At 43.2% G+C, this 20,661-nt stretch overlaps 2 protein-coding genes and 1 long non-coding RNA gene across 6 annotated transcripts; 2 read left to right on the top strand and 1 right to left on the bottom strand.

Moving 5' to 3' along the window:
* Positions 1-605: 605 nt before the first annotated feature.
* On the bottom strand, positions 606-1,977 carry LOC137586478 (uncharacterized). Its single transcript, XR_011033795.1, has 3 exons — positions 1,930-1,977; positions 1,530-1,741; positions 606-823 (listed from the first exon to the last, which is right to left on the bottom strand). It is a non-coding gene; the product is annotated as an uncharacterized lncRNA (long non-coding RNA).
* Positions 1,796-20,166, top strand: nej (nejire). 4 transcript variants are annotated; one of them, XM_068302530.1, is made up of 13 exons: positions 1,796-1,936; positions 4,246-5,948; positions 6,234-6,890; positions 6,984-7,304; positions 7,384-11,565; positions 11,653-11,942; positions 12,033-12,190; positions 13,869-13,979; positions 14,056-15,004; positions 15,084-15,545; positions 16,167-16,564; positions 16,665-18,246; positions 18,337-20,166. In XM_068302530.1, the coding sequence occupies exons 2-13, from the start codon at positions 5,894-5,896 to the stop codon at positions 19,216-19,218; spliced, it is 10,047 nt and encodes a 3,348-aa protein (XP_068158631.1). In that variant the 5' UTR covers positions 1,796-1,936; positions 4,246-5,893; the 3' UTR covers positions 19,219-20,166. The 4 variants fall into 4 exon arrangements, with proteins under 4 accessions (XP_068158631.1, XP_068158630.1, XP_068158632.1 ...); XM_068302529.1 differs by lacking the exon at positions 1,796-1,936 and adding an exon at positions 2,975-3,111; XM_068302531.1 differs by lacking the exon at positions 1,796-1,936 and adding an exon at positions 3,002-3,161 and having other exon boundaries at positions 13,899-13,979.
* LOC137583025 (GATA zinc finger domain-containing protein 24-like) lies at positions 4,852-5,484 on the top strand. The gene has a single exon (XM_068297904.1). The coding sequence runs from the start codon at positions 4,852-4,854 to the stop codon at positions 5,482-5,484; it is 633 nt and encodes a 210-aa protein (XP_068154005.1).
* Positions 20,167-20,661: the final 495 nt, after the last annotated feature.

Raw genomic sequence — 20,661 nt, 5'->3', positions numbered from 1 at the left:
AAATTTGACAGTTTTGGCTATCTATTTTACCAATTTGTGCTTTAAATCATTTTCATTTCAAGGGTGCGAGTAACAGTGCTAAGGGTGCGAGTAATAGTCCTAAGGGTGCGAGTAATAGTTCTAAGGGTGCGAGTAACAGTGCTAAGGGTGCGAGTAATAGTCCTAAGGGTGCGAGTAACAGTGCTAAGGGTGCGAGGAATAGTCCTAAGGGAGCTGCTCAGATACAGTTTTGCTTTCGATAAATCCTATCGATAATTAGCTTTGGCGCTCACGATAAGTTAGTTTAAAATGCGCCTGAATATATGTATATAAAATTGTCGTAAATAACATATTGCTCCGCTCCATATTTTGCATTTCTCAAAAAGCATTTCACATTTCAATATTATAGTATCCTTGCATCTTTATCATATATTTTTGATGCAAGCGTTGTTCCAATTTGGAAAAATCAACAATTGATTTTGACATTCATAATGTTTTCTAAATTAAATAATTTCACAAAGTTTAATATGTTTAAATAAGCATGGCTATTGGTGTGCATACATACATACATACATACATATGTATGTATGTAAATATATATACTTATACATATATTGTTTTTCCCTTTTAATTGTTGTGCAAGGTCTGTTATAGTTTCTAATAAGATTTCAAGTTAATCTTGAGGACTTGTTAGGCCATCGTACATGGGCCTCTTGTGATACGGATATACTATCATAAAATTGAGTGCACTTTATAATCATGTTTATCCCTTTATTTCGCTTAGATACATAAAATTTATTTTCCTTTCATTGACATCACTTTGATAATAGGTAATTTTTGAGACCTGAAAGCACAAAATATTATGTAATTAATGTAATTCATATTTTGCTTAAAATCTGTTTTAAAGATCGCCTCTAAACATTATTATGAAAGCTGATTTCACGATAATAACGATACTCCGGCTAAATTGGTTTTGACTTTCCTTATTATTTCTAGTATTTTTGACAAATAAATTTTGTGCGTATATACTTATAGTGACCACCGATTTTTGCAACCAAAAGCCTAAAAATTTTATTAAAAATTGACATTTCTTAGTTAAAAACTTTCTAATTTTAGAAATTAAATGCCAAATGCTAGATTTGGCAGTAAAAATGCTAAAACCGCAACACTGATGAACGGATGAACATATGTACATACATATGTATGTATGTACATACAAATGTACATATCTATGTATGTATACATACATAAACATATACATTGTAAGTATTGGAAAATAGCTATTCTAATTAAAAATATAGAAAAAGGAAGGAAATAAATAATATTTTCTTTTGGCATTAAACAATTTAAAACAGAAAATTGTTGTTTAGCATTTCTTCTTTAAGCGTTCTCAAAACGTTTACGACGGAAAATGATTTTATTGCTCTCTCTCCACCTCAGTCAGTACCACTCTCTTGATAACTCGCTCTCTCTTTTCCTCTCTCTCTGTATTGACTTCTCTCTTGGGGCATTTTAACACTCGCTGTAGTAGTCTCGTTCGTTTTGCTCACCTATCCCGCTCTATCCCATGTCAAGTATTAGCCGAGTTTGCCATATTGTGTATACAGCTATCTCTCTCATTTCCATGTCGACATGTGGCCGCTTATGTGTGCGTGCGTGTGTGTGCTTCAATTGCACTCTCTCCATCTCTCTGTCTGGGCTTTTTCTCTTGCTCTCTTTCCCATACTGTGCGCCTGCAGCAAACAAAGCCAAGCAGCAGCCGCTATAACAAAAAAATTGTAAATAAATAAGCTGAACCGCCTTCTCCGTTGCCGTTGCCGTCGCATGCGTGGCCCGACAGAGAAACAAAAAGGAGAAAGAAAAAAACGCGCGCGAAAAAATCTTTAATTATTTTTCATGAGTCATCTGTAATCATTAAACATTAGCTAAATATTATTGAGTCCAATTTACAGTGCAGGTTAATAAAATAAAATATATATATTTATAAAAAATTATTTTCATATGATTCTGATCAAAACCGACTCTAAATTGCATTTTTTTCCTGTGGTGTGTAGAAAAAACTCAGTTTCGCCGTGTGCGTGTATGTGTGCGTGTGTGAGCGGTGTCAATGAGAGCGAGAGAAGCACACAGATAGAGCGTGTACATATGGCGGGCCAGATAACACGATAGCAGCGAGTTATAGAGATGAGCAAGTCATGGTTGTTCGAGCGGTCACGAGTATTTTATTGAAATTAGTCACTGCCTGCCCTTGCCCAATTACAAAATATTATATGTATATATTTTACTGTGCACACAAGTCTGGTGCTATTTTTTAAATACCTTTATTAAATAAATTTAAAAGTGTCTGAAATATGATTGAAATAATCATAAACTGCGCAAATATCTGATAGTATTATAGCGCTTTGATATATATTAGCTTTAAAAAGTCTATCGAAAATAAAGAAAGTATTCATTTCATTACATTTTTCAATTATTACATGTTCACGTAGTCGTTTAAATGAACGAAGATATGAAATTCGATTTGGCATAGTTTGTCTCTGCTTTTACTGATTTTTTTTAGTATCATTTTTAATAAAGTGTATTTATTACAATTAGAATTTTTTGAATTTAAAAAAAATTGTACATTAACTTCAGTATTATTTTCTTGAAAAGAAATATTGTTCATCTCTATAACTCGTTGAATTTGTGTTATCTGGCCCGCCATATGTACACGCTCTCTAGTTGAATCTCTTAAAGAGCGGTAGAAAAATAAAATTTTTTCTACACTTGCTTTGCACAGTGCGCTGCTCTCACTCTCTCTTTCTCTCTCTCTGTGTGCGGTCTCTCGCTTGTCAAGCAACTCTGATTGTAAGAGAGAGGGTGAGCCGGAGAACTGAGCGCGAGAGTACTCGCCGCCGCTCTGCTGCGTGTCGTTGTCGTTAGTGTTGCCGTTGTCGTTGTAGTTGTCGTCGTCGTCTGGCCACACAGTCGTTTCAGCTTCAGTCTTTCTTTCTAGTTCTGTTGCTACTCGTTCGCGAAATCAGTTGACTTTCTGCTGCAACACAAGCGGACTAAAAAATTTTTTTTGTTTTAGTGTTGCGAAAAAGTTTCAAAAAATTCTACAAAATTAATAAAAAATGTGAAAAATCGATGGTATAAATTCGAAATTACAGAAAAATCTCAAAATAAATACAAAATTGCAAGTGTGTGCAAATTTTCTCAATTTAAAAAATTAACAAATTTATGAAATGTGCTGAAAATTTTTGTAAATTTTTTTCAATATTTTCTAAAATTTCGCATTTAAGCGAAATAATTTTGTGATTTTTCCCAATTAAATTAAAAATGAAATTAAAAAATTCAAATGCTACGCTCGGCGCACAACACAAAAAATTTCTGCAATAGAAAACTTTGATACGACGTGAAGAAGAAAACGACGAGCAGAGCCACAGAGCAGAGCAACATAAAAAACGAAAAAAAAATTTCTGTTCGTCCGACGTCTGTTTTTCTTTCTTTTTCCAATGCTCCTCGCACTCGTTAGGCCAAATGGACACACAGGCATGCACACCGACACACACACTCTCACACAGTTACCAACACAACTAAACTGATTGAGAGCGTGAGAGCGTACAAGCTCTCTTTTACTCGCCAGTATATTTGTATAGTAGAATAAAACGCGCCCCAACTCGCTTTAATTCGTGGGAGCTTGTGTATGTGTATGTGCGTGTGTGTGTTTCTGTTTTTGGATGTATGTGTCGTTTGTCAGCATGACGAGACCCCCAATTTTTTTTATAAATTTTTTTATAGTGGCAAATAGCTGTCTCTGTCTGACTCGATCACTAAAAGTTTAAATGAATTTCATATGCGCCAATGCGGAAGCAAATACAAAAAATCCCTCCGAAAAAAGAAAAATTAAATTTCAAATCAGAAATCCATCATAAAAATCAACAAAAAATTGAATTAAACCGAAAAAATTTTTAATATTTTTTCTACAATTTTGTTTTTATATTTTCCTTCGAAATTTTAAATTTCAATACAATATAATTTTTTGTATCGTTCCTGGCGAGCAGCAAGAGCAAGAGAAAACACGTAGTAGACCAGAAAAAAAACGAAAAAAATTGTAACGAGTTGGCCAATATCGAACGAGTGGCTAGTTAGTGCCAGCAGCCAAGAGGCGGCTTAATAATAATAATAATAATAATAATACAACAAATAGCAAACGGGAAAAATGATCAAAGAAATTTAAAAAAACGAACAAAAATTTTCAATTGTTTCTTTTTAAATTTACAGTTAATGTGCAATGTTTAAGACAAGAGCAGCAAAAATAACAACTGCAGAAATAACAACGACAACATCATCAACAGCAGCAACAACACCAGCAGTGGCAAAAGCAGCAGAAACAACAACTGCAAGAAGCATTTGCAACTGCAACAACAACAGCCAACATGTGAATTTGCATTAATATTTTGTGTGGGTTTTTGTTGTTCTAATTTTTTTTCGTTGTTGTATTGGATACCAAAACAAAACGCTAAAACAAAAAAAAAAAAAAAAAAAAAAAAGAAAAATCTGAAGGGAAAAGTGAAAACAAGCTGAGGGGAAAACAAGCCGCCAAAATGCAGTTAGAACAAACAACATTAATAATTTAACACTCCCCAACAACAACAATAATAATAATAATAATATAAATTATAATAATAACCAACAACTACAACAATAACAGTAACAGCAAAAAATTCTTCTACTACAACAACAACACAATCTTCCACAAACGAAAGCGAGGGAGAAAGAGAGAACAAGAAAAAAAGAGCGAGAGAGTAAGCGAAAGATATAAAAAATCCTTGCTTAGGTCAGGATTTGAAATATCTTTTTTTTATTACAAAAAATAAAAAACCCAAAATGCACGCCTGCGTCTGCTGCAACATAAACAACAGCAACAACAACAATAACAACAGCAGCAGCGGCCTCAACATAAACAACAATATCTACATCATCAGCAGCAGCAGCAGTAACAACAATAACAACAACAACAACGAGCGCAAAAACGACGACGGGAAAGTAGCAGAAGCAGCAGCAGCAGCAGCTGAGGAGCAAAAGCCGGCAAGTTGCAGCGTCGGCAGCAGCAACAACAGCAAGAACAATACTTGTAACATTAGCAACAGCAGCAGCTACAACAACAACAACAGGAGGAGCCACAACGATCTCAACGGCGTCGCAACCAAGACAAAAGCGCCGACGACGTGCTACTGCAGTAGCAGCACGCTCGCGCCGGCGGCGACGGTGCTAACGATAGCCAATAACAAATTTAAGTTGCAGCAGCAGCAACAACAACAACAACAACCTCACACATCAGCAGCAGCACCAACAACATCAGTGACATCAGTAACATCGCCTCCTCCTTCTTCTACTACTACTATTATTACAACGCCCACTTCTTATCTATCATTATCTGCATCTGCGTCAGGATTTCTTATAACAAAGAAGTTAATTTCCCTAACTAACTTCGGCATACAACAAATTAGTAAAATTTAAACAAACAACAACCAACAACAACAACAAACTGTGTGTTTTTTCATCAAAAGTGTGTGTTGGAAAAGTGAACTCAAAAAAATTAGAATTTCTAATCATTCAGTTCAGTTTGTTTTATTATTATTTTTTTTTGTTTGTTTGAAAGTGAAAACTACGAATCGATTGAAAGAAAGGAAAAAACATTTTTAAAATAATCATTACAATAAAATAATTTCAAACAAAACGAACAAAACAAAACAAAACCAAAAAAAAAAAAAAGAACACTGATAAAAAAACCAACTGGGATTTTCATATACAATACACGCACACACACACAAAACCTTGTAAATATATATATCCCAAAGATATATATATTTCTTATTGTGATCTCTGTGGGTGTGTGTGTGCGTAACGGCATAATTTTGCAAGCTAGATGATGGCCGATCACTTAGACGAACCGCCCCAGAAGCGGGTCAAAATGGATCCAAGTAAGTATATATTTTGTAAGTATTTAGAAGTTGCATCAAAGTTCTACCTAATTGTTTTTAAATTTTCACGGACCCGTTCGAAAAATGACAACAAAATCAGTGTTGATTAGGCAAACAAAGTTTTCAGTGTTGTGTGCTAAACTAGGTGGTTTAAAGGACTTCCATGGGTCCTGTCTAGAAATTGCAGAGAATCTAGAGAGAAATCAAATGCATCCAATTTCACAATTTAATTAAATTTATTAAACATTCTTATTGTAAATTTCTTAATTGTCTTTTGTTTTATAGCGGATCTATTCTTTCTGGAAGACAATCTGCCAGATGAATTAGTATCATCTAACAGCGGCTGGTCAGATCAGTTAAGCGGTGGAGGCGGCGGCGGTGGCGGTTCTGGCGGTGGTCCTGGCGGCGGTCCAAACTCACAGAATACCAATACCGGCGGTGTAGTATCCACAAATGCCAGCGGCGGACCAAATAAACCACCAGCCCAAGGACCAGGACCCGGCCCAGGCGGTGTTGGTGTTGGTGGTGTCGGTGTCGGTGTCGGTGTTGTGCCCACACAAATGAATGGAGCCGGCAATGGCGGCGGCGGCGGCGGTGTTGCTGGCTCCACTCCTGGTGGTGGCAATAATGGTGATGGTGGTGATGGCACTGTCAGTGGTAATGGTGGTGCAACTGGTGCTGGTAATCAACAGCAATTGCGCCAAATGCAACATCATCATCTGCAGCATTTGCTCGAGCGGCAACAGCAGCAACAACAGCAACAACAGGGACAAAAGGCTTCAATGGTGGTGCCAGGAATGCAACAATTGGGCAGTAGCAAATCACCGAATCTACAATCACCCAACACTGGCATGCAGCAAGTGGCCGCACAAATGGGCATGGTCAATTCAATGCCCATGTCCATATCGAATAATGGCAATAATGGAATGAACGCCATACCAGGTAAGAGAGATCATGCCACCAACACAAATCCTCTCCAACAGCAGCGATTGATGATTGAATTCCGTTTTCTGTGTTCTTTGTTTTCTCACGCAGGCATGAATACAATTGCACAGGGCAATTTGGGCAACATGGTATTGACCAATAGTGGCGGCGGCCTCGGCATGGTCAATCAGCTGAAACCTCAGCCTGGTGGCGGTATGATGAATGCCGTTACAGGACCAGCTGGTGGCGCTGGCCAAGTGGTGACCAATCCCAATCAGGCGATGCATATGCAAAATGGTCCAATGATGGGGCGCATGGTAGGGCAACAGCATATGCTCCGAGGACCACATCTCGGTGGCGGTGGCAATGGTCCAGGCAATGGTCCTGGCGGAGGAGGTGGTCCCCGCATGCAAAATCCCAACATGCAGATGGGTAAGTGTTTCCGTTAGAGACCAACGAAATGCACATCTTTAACTATAACCTTTTCTCTTTCCCCTTATCGATCGTCCAGGTCAAATCAACAGCATGGCATATGGTGTTGGCAACTATGGTGGTCCTGGTGGCGGTGGTGCCGCTAATCCTCAACAGCAGCAACAGCTGTTGGCCCAACAAATGGCTGTCCAGCGTGGCGGAGTTGTCCCCGGTTTGCCGCAAGGCAATCGTCCTGTGGGTACTGTGGTGCCCATGTCGGGCATGGGTGCGGAAGGCACGCCTACTGGCCAGCAATTGCAAATGCAACAGCAAATGAATGCCCAACAGGCTCTAGGAGGTCCACGGCCGCCGCAGCCGAATCAACTGTTGGGACATCCGCAGCAGCAGCAACAACAACCAGGCACCTCCCAGCAACAGCAGCAACAACAACAGCAGCAGCAACAACAGCCCGGTGGAGCAGTTGGTGGAGCGCCCACAGTTGGTGCTGTCGGTGGTGCAGCAGGCGGTGGTGCAGGTGTAGCCGGTGCCGGTAGTGGAGGCGGTCCTCCGCCGCCTGGCAACATCTCCGATGAGCGCAAACGTCAAATCCAGCAGCAATTGATGCTTCTCCTTCATGCCCACAAATGTAACCGGCGCGAGAATCTAAATCCCAATCGGGAGGTATGCAATGTCAACTATTGCAAGGCCATGAAAGCTGTTCTGGCCCACATGGGCACGTGTAAACAGAGCAAGGAATGCACCATGCAACATTGCGCCTCGTCGCGCCAAATATTGCTGCATTACAAGACCTGCCAGCGAAATGATTGTATCATTTGCTTTCCATTTCGTCAGAATCATTCGATGTTTCAGAATGCCGGCAGTGGCGGCGGCGGTGGCGGATCAGTGGCTGGCGGTGCCGCCGGTGGCCCTGGTGGAGCGGGTGGCGGTGGTAGTGGCGTTAATGTTGGCCCTCCGGGTAATCTTCAGAATCAGAATCAACCGCTTGCCGGCCTTGTCAGTGTTGATAACAAACAACAGCAGCAACCGGGTGGACAACAGCAACAACAGCAAGTCCCACCCGGAGGTGGTCCTCAGAATACAGCCATTGTCCTGCCACAGCAGCAGCAACAACAGCCTGGTGGAGGAGGAAATGCGCCGAAAACTGATATGACCCAGCAGCAACAGATGCAACAACAGCAGCAGCAAGTCCTTCAGCAACAAGTACAACAGCAGCAAGAACTACGGCGATTCGATGGCATGGGTCAGGTGGGACTTTCTCCGGTTACAGCTGGCATGCTTGGGGCAACGGGCCCTGGAGGTGCAAGCGGTCCTGGGGGAGCGGCACAGCAACAACAAACACTGCCGCCGGGCATACGAATGCAGGTTGCGCCGGCAGTGCGTGTCCTGGGTGGTCCCAACTCGGCAGGCGGATTAACCAATGATGTCAACAGTGTTCAACAGCAACAGCAGCAGCAACAACAACAAATTCTTCAGAGTAATGCGGCACTAGCCGTGGCCGCTGCTGCCAATGCTGCCGGACGACGTCGCGGTGCCGGAGCTGGTGCTGGAGCTGGCGGCGGCGGTGGAAGTGGTGGTCTACCCTCTATGGTCGACCAACAACAACAGCAGCAGCAACAACAACAACCTAATTCCCAATTGGGTCACATTCCGGTTCCATTGTCCGTCAATGTGGGCGGAGGTGCTGGCGGCGGCGGTGGCGGCGGCAACAGTGGACAGCAGCAGCAATTCAATAATACACCGCAAATGGTTGGAGGACAATCCGATCAGTTGGCCAAACTGAAATTGGCACAGGCCCAGGGTCATGTAGTGGGTCCGCCTGGCGGTAATAGCGGAGCGCCAGCCAGTGTCCTGATGCCTGCCGATACCTCAAGTGGCGTTGGTCCCAATCAGACCAATCCCAATCAGCAGCCGAATGCAACAGCAGGCGGCGGCTCCGTTGCCGGTGCAAACAATTCCGGCGGTGGTGCTGGCACTGGTGGTGGTGGTCCTGGTTCAAGTGGCCCGCCCTCGGTGGCCGATTGTGAGAAAGATTGGCGGGAATCTGTGACAGCGGATTTACGCAATCATTTGGTCCATAAGCTTGTTCAGGCCATTTTTCCTACCTCCGATCCAACAACAATGCAGGACAAGCGCATGCATAATCTTGTATCCTATGCCGAAAAAGTCGAAAAGGATATGTACGAGATGGCCAACTCGCGTTCCGAATATTATCATCTGCTCGCTGAAAAGATCTACAAGATCCAAAAGGAGTTGGAAGAGAAGCGACTAAAGCGCAAGGAGCAGCATCAGCAGATGCTAATGCAACAACAACAGCAACCTCAATCACAAACGCAGCAACAGCAGCAACCACAACAACAAGTTCCAATGGGTGGTCCAGTTGGTCCCGGTGGCTGTGTGCGTCCACTAATCAGTCCCATGGGCGGTGGTGTAATGCAATCGCAGCAACAACAACAGCCCCAATTGAGACCACAGGCCCCAGTTGGTGTTGGCGGCGTTGGTGTCGGTGCTGGCGGCGCTGGTGGACCCAATGCAAATATGGTGGCCATGCGAAGTCATTCACCTGGTGGCAATATGCTAACCATACAGCAGCAACAGCGTATGCAATTCCCGCAGCAACAGCAACCGCAACAACAACAGCAGCAGCAACAGCCTGGCAATATGCTGGTCGGACCACCTGGACCCAGCCCTGGCGGTCAAATGGTAGTTAATCCTGTACTCTCACCTTTCCAAACAGCTAGCAATGCCCTAACCAGTCCGGTGCCGGGTGTCCCCCAGCCACAACAGTTTATCAATGGACAAGCTGCGGGCGGAGGAGCTGGCGGAGCTTCAGCCAATCCGCTAAGTGAGATGATGAAGCAGAGATTACTTCATCAACAGCAGCAGCAACAGCAGCAGCAACAACAACAACAGACTGGCATGTTAATGCCCCAATCGCCTTTTAGTAATGCCACGCCCATTCAGCAGCAAAATAACTTTAGTTCGCCCATGCAAACGCAGCAGCAGCAACAGCAGCAGCAAAAGACCCAACAGCAGCAGCAGCAGCAACAACAGCAACAGCAGCAACTGAATAATATGCCACCAACACCCACCAGTTTAGATGCCCTACAAGCGGGCGGTTCAGCATCGAGCGGCACGGGAGGAAGTGCAGGTGGTGGTGGTGGTGGCAATTCCACATCATCGGCATCGGGCGGTGGTTTAACGGTTTCTGCGCCAAGTCCATCGCCTGGCTTTCTGTCCAATGGACCCATTGGTACACCATCAAATCCAAATAACAATCCGCCCTCCGTGTCCAGTCTAATGCAACCACTGAGCGATCGGCCGGCCACTCCTCCGTACATACCAGCCTCACCAGTGCCGGCGGCATCGGCATCCGGTTTGGCCAATAGCAGTAGCACCCCAGCCTCGGCGGCAGCCACATGTGCCAGCAGCAGCGGCAGTGGCAGCAACAGCGGCAACGGGAACAGTAATAGCAACAGCAGCGCCGGCGGTGCAGCCATTGCCACAGCCACCACCACAACGGCGCCAATGACAGCGGCCAGTACGCCTCAGAGTTGTGCCTCCTCATCGGTGGCCACACCCACCTCGACAACAGCCTCCACTGCGTCATCATCATCATCGTCGGGACCAAGCAGTTCGACATTATTGCTAAGCAGCGGCGGTGGTGGTGGACCAACGGGAGGCGGTCGCATGATTAGTTCCAGCAGTAGCCTATCTTCTCAGATGGCCGCCTTGGAGGCGGCAGCCCGTGATAATGACGATGATACGCCATCACCCAGTCAAGATGGCGGCAGTGGTGGCGGTGGTATGGCCTCTAAGGGTAAACTCGATTCCATAAAGCCAGAGGATGAGATCAAAAAGGAGTTTATGGATGATAGTTGCGGCGGCAACAACGATAGCTCCCAAATGGACTGCTCGACGGGTGGCAAGGGCAAGAATGTGAATAACGATGGCACCAGCATGATCAAAATGGAACTCAAATCCGAGGATGGCACTGGACCAGATGGTGTTAAAATCAAATCCGAGCCAATGGATGTGGATGAGGCAGCTGCTGCAGCAGCGGCAGCCGCCGGCGGTGCAGCGGGTGGTGTATCCGGCGATGGCAGTTCAGCTGGCGAAGGCGGCAAAACGGATGATATTAATGGCGGTATGGATGGCAGTGGTAATGGTACCAGTGCAGCTGATATTAAAATTAAGCATGAAACCAAACCAGTTGTTCCCGAACCATTAGCACCAAATGCTGGCGACAAGAAGAAAAAGTGTCGTAAGTATTGATTAGCCAAAGAACTAGCAACAATTCCTTGACATATTCCTTGAACAACACCCTCTACATTCTCATTCTCTTTCATAGAATTCAATCCAGAAGAGCTACGAACCGCATTGTTGCCAACATTGGAGAAACTTTTGCGGCAGGAGCCCGAATCGGTGCCATTTCGCTATCCGGTTGATCCACAAGCTCTCGGTATACCCGATTACTTTGAGATTGTTAAAAAGCCCATGGATCTGGGCACAATACGCAACAATATACTCAACGGCAAATACAGTGATCCCTGGGAATATGTGGACGATGTTTGGTTAATGTTTGACAATGCCTGGCTATATAATCGCAAAACATCGCGCGTTTATCGCTACTGTACTAAGGTAAGATCTTCTATATTCACACTCAATTCAAGTAAACATATTTAATATATGTTTTATTTCTTTCTCTCTTCTTCTTCTTAATGATAACAGTTATCGGAGGTCTTTGAGCAGGAAATCGATCCTGTTATGCAGGCCCTGGGCTATTGCTGTGGACGCAAATACACCTTCAATCCGCAAGTGCTCTGCTGTTATGGCAAACAATTGTGCACAATTCCGCGTGATGCCAAGTATTATAGTTATCAGAATAGGTATGTATCGTCTGGGATAAGAAGCAAATTCAAATCCTTCTCTCCTTCCTCTCTCTCTCTCTCTCTTTTCAACTACTACTCCTCCACTCAGGACATTGCCTACATAAAGAAATGGTGAAGGAAGGAGGAATATCTAGTGCTTCTTCCTCCCCTGCCCTTATCTGTGTGATTTTCTTGTGGGCAATGTCCTTAGTAATTTCATTTTGCTTTCGTTGTGAATTTTTATATGTGTTATCTTTTTTTTCTATGAGGTGCTTTTCCCTTTATTGTTTTTTAATTTTGATGCTGCTTCATCATCTTGTACCCAAACATAATTCTATACAAATATTTTAGTCTAGTTGATTTGTAATATGCCCTTCACTTACTCGCTGTGTGTGTTTGTGTTTCTCTATGTGAATCTCTTTGTCTCTGTGTGTGTGTGTGTAATGTTTATGTGTGTTTTATGCTTGTTGTTAATTGCAATTCATGTACATAAAATCATAATTGAGCGCAGTAAACAAACGGACTATTCAAACACAACACACAGCACACAGACCCACACACACACACACACTCAGAGGGTATTCACACCACATAGTGTCCACCTTTTTTGTGGCTTTTCACGCAGACATCTTAAGATCTTAAAATCGGAATTATCGGTTTCTGTCTAGATTTCAAGGCAAACAAGATTAATCAGGAGTGCTTTAGAATCCTAAAAGTCTTCTAGAAGCTTCAATTCAGTCCTGTATTCAAATCGACATTCAATTGACCTCTAATTTCTTACTGAAGGCTATCCTTGGTGTTTGCAGTTAAAAATGAATCTCCTTAAGGGAGGTTTTCAACAGTTTAAGAGACTGCTTACTTTAATAGTCAATATTTAAATTGACTAATCTATCGATTAGTTTTTTTTGTTATTTTCTTCTGATTAAACGGAAATTAAAATAATGTATAGGAATTTAAATTTGTTTATAAATATTTAGAAGCACATATTCACAAACAAAATCGAAATATAATGGCGTTTACAATTGTTCTAATCCTAACAAAAATTGATTGAAATCGAAATTAATATTAGAAAATTTGTTCACTCGATTGAAAGTGAGAAATGTTTATTCATTATGAAAACGTCTTTGGTTTAGAAATCAAAGAGTTGAATGAATAAATATTACAGAAATAAAAGCGAATGAACAGGTTTATTTCGAAACAAAAGAATATATCAATTTCGACTTCCAAAAATTGATTTGGTAACGAAAATGAGAACATGTATTTCAATTTTCTACATTTATTTTATACATTTCTAAACAATTGTTAACAACAAAACTCTCTAATGACAATTTATAAAAAACATTTTTGTTTCTCCCTTTTACTTTTATTTTCTTTTTGCTGTTTTTCCTTAAAATGTATATATATTTGTTGTTTTGTTTTTGAAAACTGTGTCCGTCATCATCTCTAATGTTTTATATATATGTTTAATTTTTTTCCCTCACGTGTGTGTCGTATGTCTTCGTCATCATCGTCGTCTTGGTCGTCCTCCTGCCTACCACAATAAATAATTATTAACAACAATAAAATCATCTCGCCACTTGTTGCACACACCAACACACACTCCAACTCACACTCATTCGCATATGAATTTATGTTTTTCATTGAAAAATCATCATCATCACACACACAACCAAAATTAAAATAAATATATACACAGTCTAAAGGAATACGGTGTTGCCTCAAATAGATACACGTTCTGCCAAAAGTGCTTTAATGACATACAAGGAGACACTGTCACATTGGGCGATGATCCGCTGCAGTCTCAAACGTAAGTAGTCGAATGATTGATGAACTTTTTGAATGATTTATTAACTATTACTTATATTGATTGATGTGTACCGCAGACAAATCAAAAAGGATCAGTTCAAGGAGATGAAAAACGATCATCTGGAGTTGGAACCCTTTGTCGATTGCCAGGAATGTGGACGCAAACAGCATCAGATTTGTGTCCTCTGGTTGGATTCGATTTGGCCGGGTGGCTTTGTCTGCGATAATTGTCTGAAAAAGAAAAACTCCAAGCGAAAGGAGAATAAATTTAATGCCAAACGTTTACCCACCACAAAATTGGGCGTCTATATTGAGACGCGAGTGAATAACTTCTTGAAGAAGAAGGAAGCCGGCGCTGGTGAAGTTCACATACGTGTGGTCAGCTCGTCGGACAAGTGTGTGGAAGTCAAACCGGGAATGCGGCGACGTTTTGTAGAAGGTGGCGAAATGATGCAAGAGTTTCCATACAGAGCCAAAGCTCTGTTCGCCTTCGAAGAGGTCGATGGCATTGATGTGTGTTTCTTTGGCATGCATGTCCAGGAGTATGGGTCCGAGTGTCCGGCACCGAATACACGACGCGTGTATATTGCCTATCTGGATTCGGTTCACTTCTTTCGCCCGCGGCAATATCGTACGGCTGTTTATCATGAGATTTTGCTTGGCTATATGGATTATGTGAAACAATTGGGCTATACTATGGCCCACATTTGGGCATGTCCGCCATCGGAGGGCGATGATTATATATTCCATTGTCATCCGACAGATCAGAAAATTCCAAAGCCAAAGCGATTACAGGAATGGTATAAGAAGATGCTCGACAAGGGAATGATTGAGCGTATCATACAGGACTATAAGGATATACTTAAGCAGGCCATGGAGGATAAATTGGGTTCGGCTGCTGAATTGCCATACTTTGAGGGTGATTTCTGGCCCAATGTGCTCGAGGAGAGTATCAAAGAACTGGACCAAGAGGAGGAAGAGAAACGTAAACAAGCCGAGGCAGCAGAAGCAGCAGCGGCGGCAAATGTAAGTTATACATTATGATGATTAATAATGAGATAAACTAACTAACTAATCCATTGCATCTAATTGCAATTAATTGCAGCTCTTCTCCATTGAGGACAACGAGGTCAGTGGTGATGGCAAAAAGAAGGGCCAAAAGAAGGCGAAAAAATCAAATAAATCGAAAGCAGCACAACGAAAGAATAGCAAAAAATCCAATGAACATCAGTCGGGCAATGATTTGTCTGCTAAAATTTATGCCACAATGGAGAAGCATAAGGAAGTTTTCTTTGTGATACGCTTACATTCAGCTCAATCGGCAGCCAGTTTGGCGCCCATACAAGATCCTGATCCATTGCTAACCTGTGATCTAATGGATGGACGTGATGCTTTCCTAACACTCGCCCGCGATAAGCATTATGAATTCTCCTCTCTGCGCCGTGCCCAATTCTCGACATTGTCCATGCTGTATGAGCTGCATAACCAGGGCCAGGATAAATTCGTCTATACCTGTAATCATTGCAAAACAGCCGTGGAGACACGCTATCATTGCACTGTCTGTGATGTAAGTCGAATTTCAATTATCTATATTATAAGGTTGCTACAAATTTGTTTGGGGTTTTGAATGAAGGGCCAATATATGTATGTACACGTTTAAAAGTCCGATTTCTAAACGCGAATGATTTTAAAATTGATCTTTTCTAAAGCTAAAAACAAAAACAAAATAAGTTTATGGTTTGTTTTCGTTGTCTCGTTTATTGGGAGACGATCTTCATCTCTTCCCCTCCCCGCTCTCCATCGTCACACATAATTTTATTAAGACGCGACTTATCGCGAGACAACAAGAAAAAATAAACAGCGATAATAACAATTTTATTCTCGTTTGTTTTTTCTCGCTCGACGAGCACATTTTGTTATCATTAACCACATTATTCATCATTTCTGCATAAATGCTTTAAACCCTAGTGCAAGGCACCGCTATATACCCTATGAAAAACTCGAAGAAAGAAATAGACTGTCATTGTGAATAATGAAGGGACGAGAAATCATGATAATGTTAAAGATACTTAATTTGAAGATGAGGAGAAACTTGTGAATGAAGGGGGGAGGGAGCAGTTTGACGCACCTTTTTGTTAGTCTTATGTTTATTAATTCTACATATATACATAATATTTGATCTGTACAGGACTTTGATCTATGCACTGTGTGCAAGGAGAAAGTCGGCCATCAACACAAAATGGAGAGACTTGGCTTTGATCTGGATGATGGTTCAGCGCCAGCCGATCTCAAGCAAGCAAATCCACAAGAGGCACGCAAACAGTCCATACAACGTTGCATTCAATCTCTGGTCCATGCTTGCCAATGTCGCGATGCCAATTGTCGTCTGCCGTCGTGTACGAAAATGAAACGAGTCGTTCAGCATACAAAGAACTGCAAGCGAAAGACAAACGGCGGTTGCCCCATATGCAAGCAATTAATTGCGCTCTGTTGCTATCATGCCAAGCATTGTCAGGAGCAGAAGTGTCCAGTGCCCTTCTGTCCGAATATCAAGCACAAGCTGAAGCAGCAGCAATTACAACAAAAGTAAGTACAAGATCATCCTCCTCCTTTAGCTCCAGCTGCATACGCAAAGATAAGGGATGAGAGCTAACTTCTTCTTTTCGTTGTGCTTTTTCTTTTGCAGACTACAGCAGCAGCAATTATTGCGTCGTCGTGTGGCTCTTATGTCCAGAACAGCGGCTCCATCATCGATGCCTGGTCCAGTGGCAGTAAGCGGACCCGTTGTATCGGCTGGCGGTGTACCCGTCGTCGGCATGTCCGGTGTGGCAGTTAGCCAACAAGTGATGCCCGGCCAAAGTGGCATTATGCCACCGGGAGCTGGCGGAATGTCGCCCTCGACTGTCCCAGTGCCCTCGCCTGTATCGGGCGGTGGCGGAGGTGGCATGACATCGCCGCATTCACATCAGCCGGGCATTGGCATGAAGCCGGGCGGCGGTCATTCACCCTCGCCCAATGTGCTGCAGGTGGTGAAGCAAGTTCAAGAGGAGGCCGCCCGTCAACAGGTGCCACATGGCGGTGGCTTTGGCAAGGGAGTGGCGATGGCGCCGCCTGTCATGAATCGACCGCTTGGCGTCGGTGTTGGCGGTGTGGGTGTGCCCAATCAGGGTGTGAATCAGCTGGGCGGCATGGTTGGCAATGTTGGTGTGGTTAATCAAATGACTGGCAATGTGGGACCCGGTGGTGGTGGCGGCGGCGGCGGAGCCGGAGGTGGCAATCCAAATGCCGTGCCCGGTGGAGCCAATTGCGGCAATGTTCTGAGCCTAACCAATCTCCTGCCCTTGGATCAATGGGGAGGCACAGGCGGACCCGGCGGTGGAGCAGTTGGACAGCAACAACAGCGCTATACCAATAATGCCGGCCAGGTGGGTCAGGGACCTGGCATGAGACAGCCACCGAATCAGCTAATGCAACCGAATGCCATGCAGCAGCAGCAACCGCTGCACCAAATGATGGGAATGCCACCCAATCAGATGGGCGGAGTTGGTGGAGTAGGCGTCGGAGTTAATGTTGGTGTTGGTCAAATGCCTGTCGGTCCCTCGCCACACGGCATGGGCATGGGTGGACCCCAAATGGGAGCTGCCGGTGCCGGCGGTGGAGTTCGTCCGCCACCCGGTGGCCAGGGTCAGGCCGGACCAAATATGGCCAATGGCCGGCCATTGAACACGCAACAATTGAATACCCAACAGTTGGAACAAATAATGCAGAAGATCAAGAATAATCCAACCAATGAAAGCAACCAGCATATCCTTACCATACTCAAGCAGAATCCTCAGATAATGGCTGCCATTATCAAGCAGCGCCAGCAGAGTCAGCAAAGTCAGTTAAATGCAGCAGCTGGTGGTGCACCTGGTAGTGCCCTTCAGACTGTCAATGGACCACAGAATCCTCAGCAGCAGCAACAACAACAACAACAACAACAGCAGCAGCAACAACAGCAACAGCAGCAACAACAACAGCAGCAGCAGCAAGTTATGCAGCAACAACAAATGCAGCATATGATGAATCAACAACAGCAGCAGCAGCAACAACAACAACAGGGCGGACCACAACAAATGAATCCCAATCAGCAGCAGCAGGTGAATGTCATGCAACAGCAGCAACAAGGTGGCCCCGTTGGACCTGGGCCACATCAGCGTATGCCGAGCATGCAGAATGCCATGATGTTGCAGAATCTACCGCCCGGTGTTACCACCCAAGGTGGCATGGTAAGTTCAGTATATCATCCATCCATCTAGTTAGGTCGCCCCACATTCAAATGAGAGAATTACTACATCCTATTATACATCAATTCTTAGGTTTCGAATCAAAATTGGAATAAGATGCGTTACATGCAAATGAATCAGTACCCGCCACCATATTCGCAACGCCAGCGTGGCCCACATATGGGTGGAGCCGGTCAACAGCAGTTCCCCGTTGGCGGAGGTGCTGGCAATTTCAATGCCGGCGGCGCAACCGGTGTACCAGTAGGTACCGGCGGTGGCGGAGCCGCTGGCCCCGGAGCCGATCAATATATGGCAAATGCGGCGGCCAACAATATGCTGCAACAGCAGGGTCAGGGCGGTGCCGGCGTAAAGCCCGGTCCGCAGCAACAGCAAATGGGCGTAATGCCGCCAGGTATGCAACAGCAGCAGCAGCAACAGCAAATGATGCAGGTGGCCATGCCGAATGCTCAAAATCAGAATCCATCTGTTGTTGGCGGTGGCGGCCCTGGTGTTGTTGGTGGCGGTGGCCCCGGCTCGAATGTAATGGGCCCACCCACGCCGCACACCCTGCAGCAACAATTGATGCAATCAGCCCGCTCATCACCGCCCATACGTTCCCCGCAGCCAACACCATCGCCGCGATCGGCGCCATCGCCCAGAGCAGCACCATCGGCCTCGCCGCGTGCCCAACCCTCGCCTCATCATGTGATGAGCAGCCATTCACCGGCCCCGCAAGGGCCGCACGATGGTATGCATAATCATGGTATGCATCATCAGTCGCCTCTGCCGGGTGTGCCCCAGGATGTGGGCGTTGGTGTTGTCGGTGTTGGTGTCGGCGTTGGTGTTGGTGTCGGTGTTGGCGGTGTAAATGTCAATGTTGGCGGCAATGTGGGTGTTGTTGGCCAGCCAGGTGGTGGCGCCGGTGCCATGCCCGATGCATCTGATCAATTGACAAAATTTGTGGAGAGACTCTAGTGCAACATTAATCATCAAGATGCTGCAAATACTACCAACAACAACAACAACAACAACAGTGGCAGCAACAACAACAACATGATGATGTCTCCCTATCCCTGCTATAATGGACAGTCAACGCATTTCTTTTGATTTGCATAATTAGATTAATAAGGCATTAACCTCACCTTGTGAGAGACAGCAAAAGATTTTAAGAGAGGGAGAGGTGAAGACAACAACAACAACAACAAACAAAAACCAACACCAACCAACTATTAACTAAGCCAGGGAACATTGTGTGTTAATTTTTCCATTGATTTTTCTTCATTTTGTTTATCTACAAAGCAAAGAAAACAAAACAAAATGGAAAATGCGAAAACAAGAAAAACATAAAACAAAAAACATTTAAATTTATCTTCCTAACTCTATACACTCTCCCAATACACACACACACACACACACCTAGCATTTTCCAAAATTCCAAGCTCCAGCTATATATCATTATCAATATATATATATATAGAGACAAAACTTTTTGAACAAAAGTACACTCCCCTTTTTTCCGCACACCACCAACCACACCCCTTAATTTAACAACTCCCCCCCCACTTCTTCTATAAGTTATAGGTATACAAAATCTAATGTAAAATTTCTTTTCTCTAACTTATACATATATACATATATATATATACATTTTGATATATATGTATGTAATTTTTCTTTATATGTAAGAATCGTAAAACGTTTAACGTTACTCTCCTCCACCTCTCCTTGCTCCTGATCCTAACACAATTATAATATATATTGACCTTAAATTAAATTAAATTAAATTAAATAATTGTTCGAGAAAGAAAATAATTCATTTAAAATCGGATATACATATGTGTGTTGTAATCACCTTCATATATATATTATATATATTTATATAGAAAAGCATCTGTTTTCTTATTATTATTATCATTTTTTTTTTAACAAACAACAACAACAACAACAATCGTATCGTATCATATGTTAAGATAAAAAGGAAAGACCCGAAGTGAATATTTGGAGCAACTATAAAGTTTAACTTTCACATACTCACACACACACACACCCACAGATACACACACATAGGCAGAATATAGATGTATAGAGTTTGATCCCCTTCCACACACAGGCAACAGGCAAATAACTCGTTTCTTTTCATCAATTTTTGTTCAATTGGTGTGTCTTTGATTTTCTGGCTATCAGTTTATATATATATATATATATATATATATATATATACATATATATATATAATTGCGTGCTCCTTATAGGAGCTTTAACAATAAACAAAAACAAAACGTAAACAAAACAGCAAAAAGTCGGGATCACATATATACACATATTTTTATATAGAATACAAATACAAAAATAAAAGTCAGAGACGGGAATCATCTAGCAAGCTCCATATTTTAAGGGATACTTCCAAACGATGACATT

This window comes from Drosophila tropicalis, unplaced genomic scaffold, assembly GCF_018151085.1.
Source record: "Drosophila tropicalis isolate 14030-0801.00 unplaced genomic scaffold, ASM1815108v1 contig_158, whole genome shotgun sequence".
Classification (NCBI taxonomy): domain Eukaryota; kingdom Metazoa; phylum Arthropoda; class Insecta; order Diptera; family Drosophilidae; genus Drosophila; species Drosophila tropicalis.
The sequence above is the reverse complement of the archived record's forward strand: the minus strand, read 5'-3'. Positions and strand labels throughout refer to the sequence as shown.

Coding starts and splice junctions, on each gene's coding strand:
- nej (XM_068302530.1), top strand. CDS start 5,894: ATGATGGCCGATCACTTAGACGAACCGCCCCAGAAGCGGGTCAAAATG. Junction 13,980..14,055: donor GATCCGCTGCAGTCTCAAAC/GTAAGTAGTCGA, acceptor TGTGTACCGCAG/ACAAATCAAAAAGGATCAGT. Junction 15,546..16,166: donor ATCATTGCACTGTCTGTGAT/GTAAGTCGAATT, acceptor TGATCTGTACAG/GACTTTGATCTATGCACTGT.
- LOC137583025 (XM_068297904.1), top strand. CDS start 4,852: ATGCACGCCTGCGTCTGCTGCAACATAAACAACAGCAACAACAACAAT.